We start from the raw sequence: 18,653 nt of genomic DNA on the forward strand, positions 1-18,653 counted from the left end.
CAATTAAAATGGAATAAAAACTCCATATGACGCTAACGTCATGCCTTCAGTGCTGTGCTGATGACGCATAGGATAGTAGTAGGCTAACACAGCGGTCCCCAACCCCCGAGCCTCGGACCGGTACCGGTCCGTGAGTCGTTTGGTACCGGGCCGCGAGAGTAAAGGCTCAGGTGTGAAATGTATAGTTTTCAGGGTTTTTATCGGTTTTGAGCGTTATTTTGTTATCGTTTTCATCGTTAACTCTGTTTTCCTGGGTCTTTTCATGTGTGTTATGAATAAATCTTCTTTTTTTCGGTACCGGTACTAGTTTTATTTTGTTGTATTTATCCGCGACACCTTAAAGGCCGGTCCATGAAAATATTGTCGGGCATAACAACACGTTCTTACGGAGCCCCGCAGGGGACATGGGAGAAAAAAAAATTAAGACGGACTTTTGCGAGATCTCGCAAAACTTTTGCGAGATCTCGCAAAACTAACTCGGGATCTCGCAAAACTTTTGCAAAAAAACTTTCGCAAAAGTCCGTCTTAATTTTTTTTTCTCCCATGTCTCCCATGTCCCCTGAGGGGCTCCGTACGTTCTCACTCCCAAAGCGTAACATTTTACGCTAGATGAAAATATTGTCGGGCATAACAACACGTTCTTACGGAGCCCCGCAGGGGACATGGGAGAAAAAAAAATTAAGACGGACTTTTGCGAGATCTCGCAAAACTTTTGCGAGATCTCGCAAAACTTTTGCGAGATCTCGCAAAAGTCCGTCTTAATTTTTTTTTCTCCCATGTCCCCTGCGGGGCTCCGTACGTTCTCACTCCCAAAGCGTAACATTTTACGCTAGGTGACAAATCGTCAACATATTACGTTTTCGGCTACCCACCACGTTCCTAAATGACGACTTCGGAAAAATGAGGAAAAATGAGAACCGTATGGACTCAATCTACACATGTTAGCTCTTTTTCTTCAAATCGCTTAGAAACACGCTATTTAACATCATTAAAGTCCTGGTTAAGATCAGGAAAAAGGTTATGGTTGGGGCTAGGGATAAGGTTAGGTTTAGGGCTGGAATACAGGGCTGGAACGTCTATTACCGCGGGAGCGTCATTGCACTGGATTTCAGCCATAACCCGCCGCGTACCATAAGAACGCCGAAGGTCTCCTTTTGCGTACCTCAGCAACGCCCCGGGACGTGACAAAACGTCGGCATGTTACGCCTCGGGAGTGAGAACGGGCTGGCCATAAACCGGTCCGTGGCGCAAAAAAAGGTTGGGGACCGCTGGGCTAACAGACCACTTTACTGCTGGTGTTCACTGATGATCATGTCTTCAGATTCACCACACATCTGAAATTGTGAAATGCCATGCTTACAACTGCTATTTTTTATGCAGTTTTCTTTTTAAAAAGAAGGGACTATATTCATCATTTCCATGAATAATAAACCTCGCTTTATGATTTTCGACTGAAGTGATTGGAATTCATGAGACACTTCACTCACAAGCACAAATGTCAGCTTCATGGTGGATGTAAAAGCGTTTCCTCTTGGGATATAAATGTCTGTGACAAATTTTCATGGGAATTTATCCGATAGGCGCAGCCTGAATGAAAGTGGAGGACCAACGCACGGCTGGATTTTTACATTACTGGGTTGGATCATTTATGCTCTTAATGTCTGTGTTTCCACATTCCTGTAAGAACGTCATGTATAGTTTGCCAATATTTGGCATTAAATGTGATGGAGATAAAATTCTTGTCACAAACATAGCACAGTACATCATGTGTAAATGTAATCTCCCCTCGATGGAAGTCATATTTAGACACAGTCCAGTTTATAGAGCCATGATAATTAGGTCTCGTTTTGCTCTCTGTAACAGATTGCCCTCAACAAAGCCCTGCCAGCCCATGTGTCTGATACTCGAGGCCATGATTTGTTCTGTGATTAAATCCAAATGTCAGAACAAGTCCTCAAAGGCTTTTTCCTTGACTTCCAGCCAAGTCAGCTACTCTACCACAGATAAAAATGATTATATCAAAGTGTCCTGAGCAGCCGCTTCGGTCTTGACCCACGGGCTTCTGTCTTCCTTCTGTTCAGCATACCAATAGAGGGAAACTGGATTCTAGCTGGGTCTGATGTTGACCTATCCAACCATATCTCCGGGGTTAGGGGGAGCAGCATGACTACTGCAGAATTCAACTTGTTTCATCCCCCAGAGGCGGACTGCAAAAAAAAGGCCGAGTGCTGCCTGTTTCTGTGTTCATTCACTTTTTACCAGCAGGACCAGCAGTGAGGTTGAATCGTAATATTGTAAGGCTCTCAGGTGCCCTGAGAAAATCCCACGCTGTGCTGTCATGCTAAGTGGACTCACTGCTCCTTAGATCTGAACAGTGTGCACTGTGCACCAATTACTGGCTCTTCAGGTAGAAAGGTTGAATTTTAAAGACCTGAAAGGACAAGTTGGCTGCAAATGAGCCAGCTGTTGCTGTCTTAAACACCTCCTTGAGGCCGCATAATCATTTCCATTAAATGTGGAACCGTTCAAAGAAAAAAAAAGGATGACATCAAAGCTGCGATGTAGGCAATTTGAAAAAATGATCAGATCATACATCTTGGATGCCAAATAGCATTTAAAACATCGTTTAAATGTAATAATACTTTATTAGATAAATAGTTTGACTAAAATATTCTGAGTTAGATAAAAAGACCATTACCATCATTATATCTGTAAGTGAAAATGACCCAGAGCTTATTCCAAGAAAATCACTGGAAACAGAGAGAAGCAATAAGCCAAGCTGAGTTTATCGATACAGCACATTTCATGTGACAAACATACTATAGAAACATTATAACATTAATAATAACATTCACTAATAATACTAGTGTGTAAAATGCCTTTGTTTTCTTTGCTGGGCTGTTTTTGTTGACTCCCTGACAAAAAATAGGCAAACTGTGAGTGTCTGCACTAATATGTTGGATTACACTGAAACCTCTTCTGGATTAAGACCCTTCAAACAAAACTGATTATATAGGAAACTGATCATAAAATGTACGCACATATATATTTATGCCACATCAAACAATAATGTTATTCTGTACATTTCCTATTAGCAAGAACATTTATGTCTCCTTTTTCAATTCATATCAGAATTATCATCATAAACAATGGTCAAAGATATAAAGTAGTACCACAGTGTTTGTTGCCCAGGTAGTAACGGTTTAATCCAATTTAATAGCTGTTTTCTCTGAGTCACTACCAGAAACAGTGCAAAACATCCAACAAATCCCCAAATCTATAATTTCCATCACCAGTTTTCCAATTTGAGTTTGATATTCCTTCTGTGCTCGGCTGTGAGGTCTCTGTAGGAGTAATTGAAACAGCAGCAGGATAAAGTCACAATTTCCTCTCTCCAGGAGTATTTTCCATTATGGCACATATCACATATACTCCGTGGAAGCACAGAAATTGGCTAGTGACAAATATGTCCTATTTATGACAGCTGAGTGTTATCAGCAAGTCTGCAAAATACCATCATCCTGTGTGGAGCCAAGACACGTGAGAGATAAGAATTCATGGTGTTTCGTTTTGTTTCGTTTCGTTTCGTTTTCTCAGACTACACATCATCAATCTTAATGCCTAAAAAACTCTAAATTATCTTTAAAGAGAAATATTGAAACAAGTGCTTAAATTGAATATTGTAATGGTAATTTCCATTCAGGTCTGTATGTTCTGAGTCTACACTGACACCTGGTGGCTTCACAGATTAAATTCCTCTGATAACATCTCAGTACTATATATGAGAAATGTGTCAGGCTGTATTTATACCTGTAAACAAGTTCAAACTGACCATCAGAATGGGGAAAACGGTGATTTAAAGTACTTTGAATGTGGATTTTTTTTAAATTTAAATTTTTTTTTTCAGATTAGCTGATCTGAGTATTTCAAAAATGGCTGATTTACTGGTCTTATAGTCCAAATAAGAGAGAGAAAATATCCATTGAGCAGCAGTTCTCTGGGTAAAAACGAACGGTTAATGCCAGAGGTTTGAAGAGAAAAGCCAGACAGCTTACACAAAAGATGCGAAGACTGCTGTGCAAAGTACACGTTAGATTTAAATCAACCAAAATGTACTAAAATGGTTTGAATGTTTCATAGCTCAATAAATTTAAGTGTCATTTGAAAGCTTTCTGCAAAAGCATCCCCACATGTAAGATACAATTTGATAAAATGTTACAGTTTCCATGAAAGTAAGATTAGAGAATCTGATTGGTTACAACACACTAAAATCATTGTTGCCTTTTTTCTACCATGCAAATGTTTTCTTTAAAGTAAACGTTGTAATGATGAAATCTGAATTCATCCAAGAAAAGTTTGGTCATCTTACTGTTTTTTGGGGAAAGGGTAGAAAATATACTCGCTACATGTTGATGGGACTTATTTTGTGCACACCTTAAATGACTCCTTGATATGCTTGATATGAATGTGCATCATTTAACTAAAAGATAGTCTAAATCAAAAATACCTTTACAATATTATTAAAAATTGAATTCTGATAGCTTAAACAGTTGTTTCAGATTATCATTACATAGTTCTGGATTTTAAAGCTCTGTCAGATATTATCAGAGAAAAACACATATTAATCTTTGTTTATGTTATAAATCCCTGTAAACTTAAATGCATTGTACAAAACATTAAGATGTAATTCATCTTTTCATCTTAAACCCAGCAGATGGAGACACAACAGTTTTCTTCCTGTAACTCTTGTGTCAGGAGGTGCTATGTGTGCAACACTGTGCTCAGGGACCTCATTTATTAAATGTTCTTAGATTTATATTTTAACCTGGTAAATATTGTCCTTCAATTTATATGAGACAAATTGCATGAAAACTTGCTCAAGCAGTGAGTCAATCTCAACTTTTACAGCAAGTGTAAGTTTAGTCATGAACATTTAAAAAGACAAAAGCTAGATTCAACCCAGACAGTGAAGCAAAGTTAAGTAAAATCCGCAGCTTGGGAGTGTGTGGTCGCTGTGGTAAACAAATGAAACATAAATCTGATACATTATATTATTTATTTATTAAGCTTTATTTAACCAGGAAAATCCCATTGAGATTAAAAACCTCTTTTTCAAGGGAGACCTGGCCAAGATAGGCAGCAGCAGGTGTCTCACAGTTACAGAAATTACTCAAACACAGGCAGCAACAACACACATGCAACAATAAGTGAAAGAATACAAATAAAATAAAATAAAATTCAATAAAATAAAAATAAATAAATAAATCAGTTAAAATGACAATCAATCTAATTGAAACAGTTGCATGTTATGGACTTGGCCTCAAGGATTCGTAGTTTAGATTTAAAAGCACTTAATGAAATAAATTCAGTCATTTTCCATTTTCCATATGAGTCTCTACCAGCACTATCGGCAGAAATTTTAGAAAGCTTATTTTCTGTTAATCAGTAGGTTAAGATTAGTTCAATGTGCCATCGCTCACTTTAGTCAAAGGCAAACAGTGTAAAGTGACCATGAATGAGCATCTTTATTTTTTTCTAAATAGTCATTATAATTCTATGGAGAGGTCACATTTAACTAAATCCTGCAAAAAAAAAAAAATCTATTTCTGTGCAAATGTAAACATAAGATAAGAGAAGAGAAGATAAGATAACATAAGATAAGATAAGATAAGATAACCTTTAATAGTCCAACACATGGGAAATTTGTTTTGTTACAGCAGAAAGTGGACAGTGCAAAGTTACATAGAAAAAAACACAGGAATAAGATAAGAATAAGATACTGTACACAATAGAATAGAATAAAATAAAATACTATATACAATCGAATAAAATAGAATACAAATGCTATATACAATTGATGCCAGAAAAGAGTATTGCACTTCGTCTTATTGCTATTACACATGTGTGGATGTGTATGTTTGATCAGTTGAAGTCATTTTTGTGGAGTCTGACAGCAGTGGGGAGGAAAGACCTACAAAATCTCTCCGTCCCACACCGTGGGTGCCACAGCTGCCACTGCCACTGCTGTCAGAGTCTCCTGCATGGGGTGGGAGATGTTGTCCAACGGGGATGACAGCTTAGCCACCATTCTCCTGTCACTCACCACCTCCACTGGGTCCAGAGGGAATCCTAGAACAGAGCTTGCCCTGCGGATCAGCCTGTTCAGTCTCTTCCTGTACCCGGCTGAGATGCTGCCGCCGCAGCAGACCACACCGTAAAAGGTGGCTGAGGCATAGAAGGAGTGGGCCCTCTACTCCAAACGACCTAAATGACCTGAGTCTCTGCAGCAGGTACAGCCTGCTCTGCCCTTTCCTGTCGAGGGCGTCTGAGTAACGAGTTCAGTCCAGTTTGTTGTTCAGATGAACACCAAGGTACCTGTAGCTGTCCACAGTCTCAATGTCCATACCTTGGATGTTCAGTGTTTGCAATGGAGGATGTTTGTGCCTGCAGAAGTCTACCACCAGCTCCTTGGTTTTACTGGTGTTGATCTGGAGGTAGTTCAGCTGGCACCAGTCCACAAACCATGGGTCAGTCCTCTGTACTCCTTGTCGTCCCCATCAGTGATGAGGCCGACTATTGCAGAGTTGTCAGAGAACTTCTGCAGGAAGCACTGGGTTGAGTTGTGGGAGAAGTCTGCAGTGTAGATGGTGAAGAGGAACGGAGCCAGAACTGTTCCCTGTGGGCCCCCGTACTGCAGACGACCCTGTCCGACACACAGCCCTGAGTCCTCACATACTGTGGTCGGTCAGTGAGGTACTCCAGAATCCATGTAGTGAGGTGATGGTCCACTCCTGAGTTCTCCAACGTGTCCTTCAGGACTGTGGGAAGAATACTGAACCCCTGAGCCAGAGGGTGAACCAGACATGAGCTAGGAGGAATGTACAAACTCAGAAAACTGAGACGGTGTATAAAATGTAAATAAAAACAATGCAAATCTCATAAATCCATATTTTATTCACAATAGAACATAAAAAAGCATCAAATGTAGTTTCAAGTAAAAATAAAAGGGCAATTTGAATATGAGGACAGCAACATGACTCAAAAAAGTTGGGTCAAGTTTAGCACTCAGTAGCATTCCCTTTTCTTTTAGGAATAGTCCTGCAAACGTCTTGAGAACTGAGGATGTTATTGCTGAACTTTTGTTAGAGGAAGGTTGTCCCATTTGTGCCTGATATAGAATCTTAACTGCTCACCAGTCTCAGGACAGGCTCATATTTTGCGTCATGAAATGTTTTCAGTTGGTGAAAAGTCCGTACTGCAGGCACGCTATTATAACAGACTCAGTGTACACAAATATGCAAGGCTTTGCCTGAAAAAAACATCTGGATGGGAGCATCTGTTGCTGTAAAACCTTGCAGCACCAATAGCGCCCTTCCAGATGTGTAAACTGACAATTCCACAAGCACTGGTTTCTTCTTTGGGTGATAGAGCTTTAACCTACACTTGTCAATGGCATTTTAAACTGTGTGCACCTTTCTGGAGCTGTTCCTCAGCCCATACTGTCATTTCCATAACAGTATCATGGCTGTTTTAAATACTTTCCGCCCAGAGGGCTCAAAGATGACACAAATCCAGTAGTGATTGCCCCTGGCCCCGGGCACACAGAGATTTTGCCAGATTCTCAGAATCTTTTGAAGACATTATGTACTGTAGATGATCAGATATTCAATTCTTCACAATTTTATATTGAGGAACATTATTCTAAACTCATCAAGAAAGAGTTTTCCATACAGGATCAGTTGGGGGTCCTTGTTAACAACAACAGCCTCCAGTGCTGCATCTCTTTTCTTTTCTTGCTACTCTACATGTTGCTAAAAGACAAACAGCAGCAGCTACTTTTCGTCTGTTTCTTTATTCTCATTATTCATATTTTTACGCAGTGCTTGATTTATAAAACAGGAGGTCTTGGAACACCGACAGGGAGCTTTTCCAATGAGTCAAGGCAGAGAAAAAGTGACAGAACACATAAATAATCTGCACTGCCTGGAGAGTATTAGAGCTGGCTGCCCTAACACTGCCTGCAATCATAATACGTTTCCTACACTATTCCTAATTAATAATAAAAAAACCCTCCTGCCAATGAAAAAGAACTGATTACACTGATTACACTGATTACAGAGTTAAAGAAAGTCTTAACATGAAAAACACAAAAGACAAAGGCGTACTTGTTGAACATGCTGGAGGAGCACAAAGGTCATTAGCTTAATGAGACTCAAGAGAATGTGTTCCAGATCTGAGCAAATACCAACAGGAGCTGAGCTTGTTTGTTGCTTCAAGCTGTTTGCAGGAGTCTTTCCTCTGAGCTTATTTGATACCTGCAGCTTCACAAAACTACATACAGCAGCATCCATTTGTGAGTCCTCAGCAGTGTTGGGACTAACGCGTTATTAAGTAACGCCTTACAGTAACTACGTTATTATTGTGGTAATGAGCACGGTAACTAGTTATTATGCCAAAATCAGGAACGCGTTAGTCGTTACTGGGATTTAGATAGGGTCGTTACTCGTTACTTCGTGTGGTGGCTATCGCGGAACTTCCACAGATTCAATAACATTAGCAAGTGGTGGAGGCCAGCAGGTGGAGGAGGGAAAGGGGACGCAGAAGGAAAAGAGACCCGAGGCGGCCGCCGGTCCAAGTGTGAACTGAACTTCAGGTAAGAAGTTGTGACCTGCAGTCTATCTGGGTCAGATATAAACCAAGTTTAGGTGGAGTTTATTTTCGTTATTCTGACTTTTTCCATACTGCGTACTAGCTAGCATGACGGAGTTTCTATACAGCTGGGTGGGTGCTATGATGTTACTGATGTTGAACTTTATTTTGCTCATAAGTTATTAGAGTTGCCAACCGTCCCGTCTGGTATTCAGAGAAAATATTACGCATTTCTTACTGAGGTGAAAAGGAACAGTTTGTCCCGTAATTCAGCTACAATGAAAAAGGCACAAAGCTGGAGTTATTCTGTCTTTACGCTGCACAGCTGCCTCTTCTTCTTTCATTCTCCCCCCTCCCTCTCCTGTTTCTACTTCAATCATAAAAACTGATCAATGATCAGCTGATCGGCTCTCTTGTTTGTTTATCGCCCACTTTGCACCAGAAAGAGGAAACCAGCCGATGTCACGCTAAACAACAGCAGCACTTTTAAGCTTGATCAGCTGTTGTTAGAATTGATTTAATATTAATTTCTAGTATCAGCTGATGTTTGCTGGAGCCACAGCTGCAAAAAAGCTGCTGGTCATGATATCGGTTTGGTTATCTGGTGAGAGGGAAACATGAAGATGAAACCAGGAGATGTCCTTACTGAATCATCAGAGCTGAACAGGTGATGGAGAAACAGGTTTACCTTTTAGGTGACATAAATGAGTTGAAGGGAAGTTATGAACTGTTTCTGAGAGACAAATAACACCAGGATCCTTTTTAGGTAGTTGACAGCTGGTAACTGTGCAGGTGCGGATCTAGCAAAGTTTTGCCAGGGGGGCCAGGTAGGGCATTAACAGGGAGAGGTGGGCACAAAGAAATACTTTTCTTTCTTATTCTCATTTAAAATGTCTAGCTTTTAAAAAATAATTATCTCAATCTTACAACAAACGATTGATGCATACAGTGGGGCAAAAAAGTATTTAGTCAGCCACCGATTGTGCAAGTTCCCCCACTTAAAATGATGACAGAGGTCAGTAATTTGCACCAGAGGTACACTTCAACTGTGAGAGACAGAATGTGAAAAGAAAATCCATGAATTCACATGGTAGGATTTGTAAAGAATTTATTCGTAAATCAGGGTGGAAAATAAGTATTTGGTCAATAACAAAAATACAACTCAATACTTTGTAACATAACCTTTGTTGGCAATAACAGAGGTCAAACGTTTACTATAGGTCTTTACCAGGTTTGCACACACAGTAGCTGGTATTTTGGCCCATTCCTCCATGCAGATCTTCTCAAGAGCAGTGATGTTTTGGGGCTGTCGCCGAGCAACACGGACTTTCAACTCCCGCCACAGATTTTCTATGGGGTTGAGGTCTGGAGACTGGCTAGGCCACTCCAGGACTTTCAAATGCTTCTTACGGAGCCACTCCTTTGTTGCCCGGGCGGTGTGTTTTGGATCATTGTCATGTTGGAAGACCCAGCCTCGTTTCATCTTCAAAGTTCTCACTGATGGAAGGAGGTTTTGGCTCAAAATCTCACCATACTTGGCCCCATTCATTCTGTCCTTAACACGGATCAGTCGTCCTGTCCCCTTGGCAGAAAAACAGCCCCATAGCATGATGTTTCCACCCCCATGCTTCACAGTAGGTATGGTGTTCTTGGGATGCAACTCAGTATTCTTCTTCCTCCAAACACGACGAGTTGAGTTTATACCAAAAAGTTCTACTTTGGTTTCATCTGACCACATGACATTCTCCCAATCCTCTGCTGTATCATCCATGTGCTCTCTGGCAAACTTCAGACGGGCCTGGACATGCACTGGCTTCAGCAGCGGAACACGTCTGGCACTGCGGGATTTGATTCCCTGCCGTTGTAGTGTGTTACTGATGGTGACCTTTGTTACTTTGGTCCCAGCTCTCTGCAGGTCATTCACCAGGTCCCCCCGTGTGGTTCTGGGATCTTTGCTCACCGTTCTCATGATCATTTTGACCCCACGGGATGAGATCTTGCGTGGAGCCCCAGATCGAGGGAGATTATCAGTGGTCTTGTATGTCTTCCATTTTCTGATGATTGCTCCCACAGTTGATTTTTTCACACCAAGCTGCTTGCCTATTGTAGATTCACTCTTCCCAGTCTGGTGCAGGTCTACAATTCTTTTCCTGGTGTCCTTCGAAAGCTCTTTGGTCTTGGCCATGGCGGAGTTTGGAGTCTGACTGGTTGAGGCTGTGGACAGGTGTCTTTTATACAGATGATGAGGTCAAACAGGTGCCATTCATACAGGTAACGAGTGGGGGACAGAAAAGCTTCTTACAGAAGACGTTACAGGTCTGTGAGAGCCAGGGATTTTCCTTGTTTGAGGTGACCAAATACTTATTTTCCACCCTGATTTACGAATAAATTCTTTACAAATCCTACCATGTGAATTCATGGATTTTTTTTTCACATTCTGTCTCTCACAGTTGAAGTGTACCTCTGGTGCAAATTACTGACCTCTGTCATCATTTTAAGTGGGGGAACTTGCACAATCGGTGGCTGACTAAATACTTTTTTGCCCCACTGTATATACCATCAAAACAGTGAACATCACTGTCACACCAGCGTTTGTTTTCATTCAAAGGCTTTATGATTTTTCCTATAATGGCAGGCCAGTCTCTAGTCAAAATGCCCGGGCCGATTTTTGTCCCCGTCCCGCCCTGTATGCAGCTCATCTGCAGTCTGGTGTTACCTACATCTTCCTATTCAGAAGGCAGAATTTCCGAGTTACAGTACAGTAAGTTGAGTACAATCAAAGCATCACGACTGCAGTTTTTGTGTTGGATGTAAAAGGCGCACATGACGCTGTGACGTAGGCTAGAATCATGGCAGCGGTCAATGATGGTCCAGGCGTGGGATTTCTCTCGTGGAAATATGCACATTATCTTTTCCTTTCTATTGGTAGGTGGCACAGTGCACTTGTGGCAAGTAAGCAGCTAGAAGACTGGCAAAGTTATGGAAGCAACACATTAACAAGAGAATTCTGAGTAAAACCAAAGTTACTTTCCCTAGTAACTAGTTACTTTGAAAGTAACAAGTAACTTGAAGTAACTGAGTTACTTTTGATAGAAGTAACTAGTAATGTAACTAAGTTACTATTTTAAAGTAACTTACCCAACACTGGTCCTCAGAGCCAGATAGTTGTGCTTGTTTATTTGTGTGGAAACTTTATTAGTTATTTATGAGAATCTGACAGCATTTCAAAAATAGAAAAGTAATTACAAAAAGAAAGAAAGAAGAGACTGTTAGCGAAACAGCAAAGTGACATGAGAAGGACTTACAAACGCTTGTGTTTTTAGTAGGTGTAAGAGCCAATTAAAGGTTAATTTTATTGGTTCTGGTAAAATGATTAGAGGAGAAATATACATGTTTGATGTTAAGAATATAATTTCTAGTTAATTTCAAAATACTGTTTTGTTAAAGGTATAGAATATACAAGTGCGACATTCTAATGCGCTTTTTAGTATTTTGGGCTTCCGGCACACTGTAATTACGTAGTTGGGGAGTCGGATAAGCTGGAAGCAACACAGTTTTTTGACCGAGTCTTGCCATGTAAATTAAAAGTTTCAATAAACATCTTTTGCAAGAAAAGTACCTGGACTTGCTCGTGTTTCAAATGCATGTTGCCGGACTGACTCCTAAAGATGGTACAGAAGAGTGAAATAGAGACGGAGTGCCGCCACTACAGTAGGTTTAGTTAATTAGTATGTTAACTTCACTGCAACGACAGCAGATGTAAAATGAGACCATAAATCCTTTATCACAATATAAGTTATGTCCCTACAGATCTCTGTCGTGCTGCAGCTTGTATCCAAGCTCAGGGAAGAGGGACTATGACACAAAACTACAACGTGGATCTGGAAGGTGAGCCAGGAACTGGCAGCTGTTGTTATTGTCAGATAATCCGCTTCTCTCTCAAGTGTTAAGTACTTGCATGATCAAATTTGTGCTGTATCTGAAAACGAGGTTAACGTGAGATGTTTGGCCTTCGTCCAACCTGCGTCCAAACTGCTGAGGATTTTCAACAGTTTTGCCAGTGACTCCCTCTTTGCACCAACTCTGCTGAATTAACAATTTCAAACTGAAGGACATTTGCTGGGCAGGGTTGCAGAGACTGAGTGACAAATGGGGCAAAGTAATGACGGAAGAGAGAAGACGAGTGAGAACAGAAAGTACGTTACCTGTGAATCTTTGCTCTGGAGTGGTTTTCTGAGATGATGGGAGATGTGAAGAAGAAGTAACAGTACCACTGCAGCCTGCATTATGGGTTATTTTCCCATTTTGCCCCATCTGCTCACAGCTCCATCTGAACCCTGCTGAGTCAGCCTGACTATTAGAACAGCCCCATTAGATACACCCAACAAAAGAGCGCGATTGTGCTCCCATGCCTGTGCTTATGCTGGTTCTGCTACTTGTCAACACTACAGTAGAAGGTGTAATGTCTCCTCAGATGATTGCGTCAGGAGTCACCTTTTCAGATAATTAGTGACCACCATCAGACAGCAAAGAGAAAGGTTTCATTACCACTTCAAGATGAGAAGACATTCTGTTTTCGCAATGAGAACAGACAACGAACAGACTCAGGAGATAAAATCCGTGTGAATGGAAAAGAAAAGCACCTTTTCTCCTTTTCATTCATCTTTTCTTGTGGTCATTGAAAGCTGTATGATGACACGCAGCTAGGGAGGCTGCTGGATCATCTCCCACCTGCATTTTCATTGTTCAGACTGCGCTTTCACTGGCAATTTATTTTATGAAAATATAATTTCAGAAAAATGTTTGATAAGAGTAGGTATGTTTCTTTTATTACTAATTGATTGTTCTGGCAAAATATATCATTATTATTCCTGAATGAAGGTCTTTAGATCTTTTATCTTTTTTTTTTTTTTTTGCCTTATTTTAGTCAAAGGATGGAAATCAATAGCGAAGAAAAAGAACTTGGGACTATTGTGCTCTTATTAATACTTCAAGCTACTGATACAAATCAATAAAGTCTTTGATCCTGGAGCTATAACTTCTGTGTGGCTGAGGTAACAGAGATGATCAGGTCACTTCTAAGACTGGTAAAATGCTAAAAAAAAATACAACTTTACTGTTCCTAATATATAAAATTATGAGAAAAATCTTGTTTTTAAGTAAAAACACCATCATTGTTACGGTTTCATTGTTTTCAGTCATTTAACACCCAAACCTCTTTTTCATTTCCAAATAATCATATGATTCATAAGTAATCATAATCATGTAAGTATCAGCAGTATGTGTGCAACTAGTTTCTTCTTCTTCTACTATTCCCCTGCAATAAATATTTCCTCTTAGAAACCTTTGCTCCTTGTTGTGAGTAAGTAAGTGTGGAGCATGTGGAGTATGGAAGCAATTTGTCCTCCCTCATCAGATAAATCACAAAGGATCAAAAAGATTGAACTTTGCTCCCGGAGCAGACAAAACTGCACTTCAACATATTCCATCTGCTTTGTAGGCAGTGAATCATGTGCAGTGTGTATAAACAGCACTTCTAACCAGAGATGGGCAGTAACACGTTACTTGTAACACATTACTGTAATCCGATTACTGTTTTCAAGTAACGAGTAAAGTAAGGGATTACTATTGCAAAAACGGTAATTAGATTACCGTTACTTTCCCGTAGGAACGCTGCGTTACTGCGTAACTAAAACCGTGATTTTTTGCGAGAATGTCTCATGACAGTGACGTAAGCGAGTGCGACGTTCGTGACAACAGCTGTGTGCAGATCAACAATGGATCATATATCGAGTGCAGAGAGAGTATGAGCGTGCAGCGTTTAAAGCGTGGAAGTACTGACCTTACTTTGAGTTTGATTCCATAAAAAGTGACAAAAACATTAGTGTCCGTTGTGCGTGGGAAGAAAACTTCTTTTTACAGCGAAAAAAACCCTAAACTTCCAAACAAGCACCGAGTAGCTACGACGTAATGGGAAATCTATTTGAAAGAGTGAGTGTAAACACATTTTATATATATATATAAATATATATATATATATATATATTTATATATATATATATATATATATATAATGTGCTGGAATGTGCAGAAAATAGGTTTAAATATTAAACTAATTTCTTCCAGTCAGAGAATGGTGCATATAATTAAATTTTTGCTTGATGCATAAAGTTAAAAGATTAAAACTAATAAAACAAGTTTTAAAAAGAGACTTTTCCATTTGATTACATTTTGTATGATGATTATGTAGAAAAAGTAGAATTGGGCTGAAAGATCTATCACTTTATCACCTATTCAGGTTGTAAATCGTGTTTTTAAAAAGTAACTAAGTAATTAAGTAATTAATTACTTTTGAAAATAAGTAATCAGTAAAGTAATGTGATTACTTTTTTGGGGAAGTAATCAGTAATTAGTTACTGATTACTTTTTTCAAGTAAGTTGACCAACACTGGTCCTAACAGGTTTGTTGTATTTGGTCAGAAGTGAGAATCTCTAGAATCAGACTTAGTAGACAAAGAAAAACGTACAAATATGATAGAAGCACAGATGTGGAGTGGGTAATGTGTGGAGTTGAACCACACTGAGTCAGGAGGAGAGTCAGTCTGTGAGAAAGACTGTGGGGAAGTGAGCTGTAGCTATGGAAGAGTATAACTTCTTAATTGTCTCCAGATATGTCAGCTTTCACTAAGCCATAAAACAGCTGCAGTTTTAGCTTAAAGCGTTATTTAAATAAGTAACTCTACAGATTTTACATATCAAAATAGGTTTAAGTTAGTTTTGCAAATGTAGTGGAAAAAATTATTTAAATCATTTTGTGACTTCAGGAGTACCTGAAAGAAATCTCGTGCACTGGATCAAGTAATGCCTCGAGGCTGATGGCTCAAAACTACACGTGGTGCTCGTCACCCAACACAAACAAATCTCCGGTCCAGCAGTCGCCAGTGGAATTATGATGAGCAGTAAGAAGAAAAATGAGGCCAGTGATGATAAGATGACATTTGCTTTTTTGGCTCTGAACACTGAATCGATTTCGATCAAACCCTCCATCGTCTCCACAGACTGCAGCGATGATTTGGTTTAGTACTTCTTTAAAATAGATAATAATGTTAAGCACAGCATGTCCTTCAAATGACTTTTAAAACTTCTGAGAAAAAAAACATCTAAAATTGGTTCTTCTGACAGAAATGTGCACTTACTTAGAAGGTCGCTGGCCTTTCCTGATCCTTTTATGGGACTTTAGCCTTTAGTTTGTTCACATTTCTTAAGGTCATGGCTTCTTTCTTTCGCAGACCTCCGTGGAAAACGAGACGCCTGATGGCAGATGAACAAAAATTACTTAATGTCCGGCTGCACTTTACCATGTGGAGAAAAAAAGGCGGGGTTGACTAATAATCCGGAGTGCAACAAATAAAAGGACACTGCCCTGACGAGCCTAACGCCTGGGCACGTCCACCAGAGATACTGATGTGGTCTTAGGCCGTTTGGGTTCAACTTTATGTTGACATTTGTTATCGAATATTCAATTCAGGAGACGCGTAACTGCGTAAATAGTGCGGGCGACTAAATACATAGAACAATACAGAAAAGAGGAAGACGTGGAGGCTCTTTCGTTCCATGGATAATTACAATCATTAATAACAATAATTAAATCATGTTAGCTTGGCAGCATTTTATCAGTCGGTGCAATCCCCAACCAGAGTGTTGACGCACATGGAAGAGGACGAAAGCAGATTCTTTCTTGGTGTGCAGCCTCTTGAGTCGCGTCTGAGCTCACAGCTCGCCTATGCGCTCTCATCGAGACTTGGCACCTGCTGCACGCAGACGGAACAAGGACTGGAACAACATTAACTGCCGTCTCTTCTGTTTTTAAAGACAGAGAACGAGGAGGCTTTTAACTTATGGAGAGTTATCCCAGCGAAGCCCAAACCTGAGGTAAGGAATTATTTATTGAAATCAACCAAACCGAGGAATCAATAGTCAGACAAAGGTCATGAATTTGAGGAAAGAAGCGTTCACTGCACTCTGATGTGGTCTGATTGTTCCTATTGGAAAGAGAAATGGATGAGTGGGAATTACTACAAAAGCAATCGCAATAGGAGTTTAAAGTATATACAAGCTTTATTCTTGAAAATATTAATAATATTAAACTTGTGTCTTACTTGCTTCCAAGTCAATTTTATCAGTAGATTTCATCCAAACCATTATTTTGGTCTAATTGAATCACACAGATATTTTCCATTTACCTTGTCTTTCAGACTTAATTCCAGCCATGTCAGCTAACGGGAGTTCAGAGTCCAGCTGCAGGTCAGAGGTTAGACCCACCAATAACACCTGTTTCCAGAAGGAACTGTCTATCACTGCATCAGTAATCTCTATGACTGTTGGCATCTTCTCCAACAGCCTTGCTCTGTTCATCCTGCTGAAATCCTACAGCAGCATCCGCAGCAAGTCCAGGGCATCCTTCCTGCTGTTTGCCAGCAGCCTGGTGATCACAGATCTGCTGGGTCACCTCATTAACGGATCCCTGGTGCTTTTTGTGTACAGTGCTGAAAAGAAATGGGAGGATTTTGATCCTTATCAAATCATATGCGCCATCTTTGGGTCATGTATGGTGTTCTTTGGCTTGAGCCCCTTGTTCCTGGGAAGTGCTATGGCTGTGGAGCGCTGCGTTGGAGTCACCAGGCCTATCTTCCACTCCACAGTGTTGGCTTCACACCACATGAAAAGGCTCCTCGGGGTCACCTGGCTGCTTGCTGCACTGGTGGCTGCGCTGCCTGTAATGCTGTCGAAGCCCTACAAGGTTCAAAGCTCCAGGAGCTGGTGCTTTTTCCTTATCGAGCAAACCAAAGACTGGCTGGATGTGCTCCTGCCGCTGCTGTTTTCATTGCTGGGGCTGCTGGCACTGCTGATCTCCATTGTCTGCAACACGCTAACAAGCTGTGTTCTAATACAGGCCAAACTGCGCCACAAGCATCACTGCAGAAGCATGCCTTATCACATAGAGATGATCTGCCAGCTCCTGGCTATCATGCTGGTGTCCTGCATATGCTGGGGCCCGTTACTGGTAAGACCTCCTCAGCACATCTTTAACAGACAGTTAAAAATTACAGGGAAAAATGAAAAATTACATAGCGTAGAGTGACACTGAGGAAGCTAAGCTGGATTTGTTCCCTGCTACCTAAAGTCTTTCCATATATCTTTGTTAAAGCAGTGTTATGTTGCATTTCTGGTCATTAAACTACTGCTGTTGGTCAGTGTGTCCATGATGCATTTTGAAGATGAGTAAATACATCGTATCGACAGCAATAATGGGAGTTTTTTTTATTTTTAAATACTAGAATTGTTAGCAAACTTAACAGCTGCTTACTGGAGGTCAGAAACCACATCACACTCCCACAACAATAAAAGCCTAACTGAGCATAGCTGAAATATTAATGACAGCAATACTAAATGAATGAGATTAAATTAAATTGAGATTAAATATTACCAGTCATCTGATTCTTTGCAGCATTAGTATTTATTTAATTAAAAATTCCCAAATAAAACAATAAATTAAATGACATTAAAGTCAATGTAACTAAGTAAGATTAAAAGGTTCATGTCAATTAGATTAAACACACAAATTTAAGTGATGTTTGCATTTTCACAGTAGTTTAATAACAGTGTTGTCATAGTTAACTAAAACTAAATGCTAAAACCAAAAACAGATGTGAGCAAACATTTTAGTGAGTTAAATAAAAAATAAAAACCAGATTGTTAAAACTGCCTTATACTGAAAAAAGAATACAAATATTTCAGCTTCCCTGATGAGACGTTGATAGATTTGTTTACTGACTGTGAGTCAGCGGCTTTCAAACTGTGTTTTTATTTTAGCACCTACATTGATTTCCATAAATCTTGCTTCTGACATATATATACACTTATAACTAGGGATGGGTATCGTTTAGGTTTTATCCGATACCGGTGCCAAACCGGTACTTTTGAAACGGTGCCGGTGCTTAAAC

General features: G+C 40.0%; 1 protein-coding gene and 1 long non-coding RNA gene across 3 annotated transcripts in view; both read left to right on the forward strand.

The window, feature by feature from the left end:
* Positions 1 to 13,537, forward strand: part of LOC146490673 (uncharacterized) — a 63,630-nt gene extending 50,093 nt beyond the window's left edge. The window contains exons 2-4 of one of the 2 annotated variants that reach the window (XR_014872351.1): positions 1,258 to 8,367; positions 11,807 to 11,975; positions 12,365 to 13,537. This is a non-coding gene — a long non-coding RNA (uncharacterized LOC146490673). Of the gene's footprint in view, positions 1 to 1,257; positions 8,368 to 11,806 lie in introns of both variants that reach the window. The other variant, XR_014872350.1, reaches the window with a different exon arrangement.
* Positions 13,538 to 14,727: 1,190 nt separating this feature from the next.
* The window catches only part of ptgfr (prostaglandin F receptor (FP)), a 7,779-nt gene continuing 3,853 nt past the window's right edge, over positions 14,728 to 18,653 (forward strand). Inside the window, exons 1-2 of the mRNA XM_085150836.1 lie at positions 14,728 to 16,581; positions 16,905 to 17,713. Of these exons, the coding sequence (XP_085006962.1) occupies positions 16,919 to 17,713 (795 nt within the window). The 5' untranslated portion in view covers positions 14,728 to 16,581; positions 16,905 to 16,918. The remainder of the gene's footprint in view (positions 16,582 to 16,904; positions 17,714 to 18,653) is intronic.

This window comes from Neolamprologus multifasciatus, chromosome 23 (assembly GCF_963576455.1).
Source record: "Neolamprologus multifasciatus chromosome 23, fNeoMul1.2, whole genome shotgun sequence".
NCBI lineage: Eukaryota > Metazoa > Chordata > Actinopteri > Cichliformes > Cichlidae > Neolamprologus > Neolamprologus multifasciatus.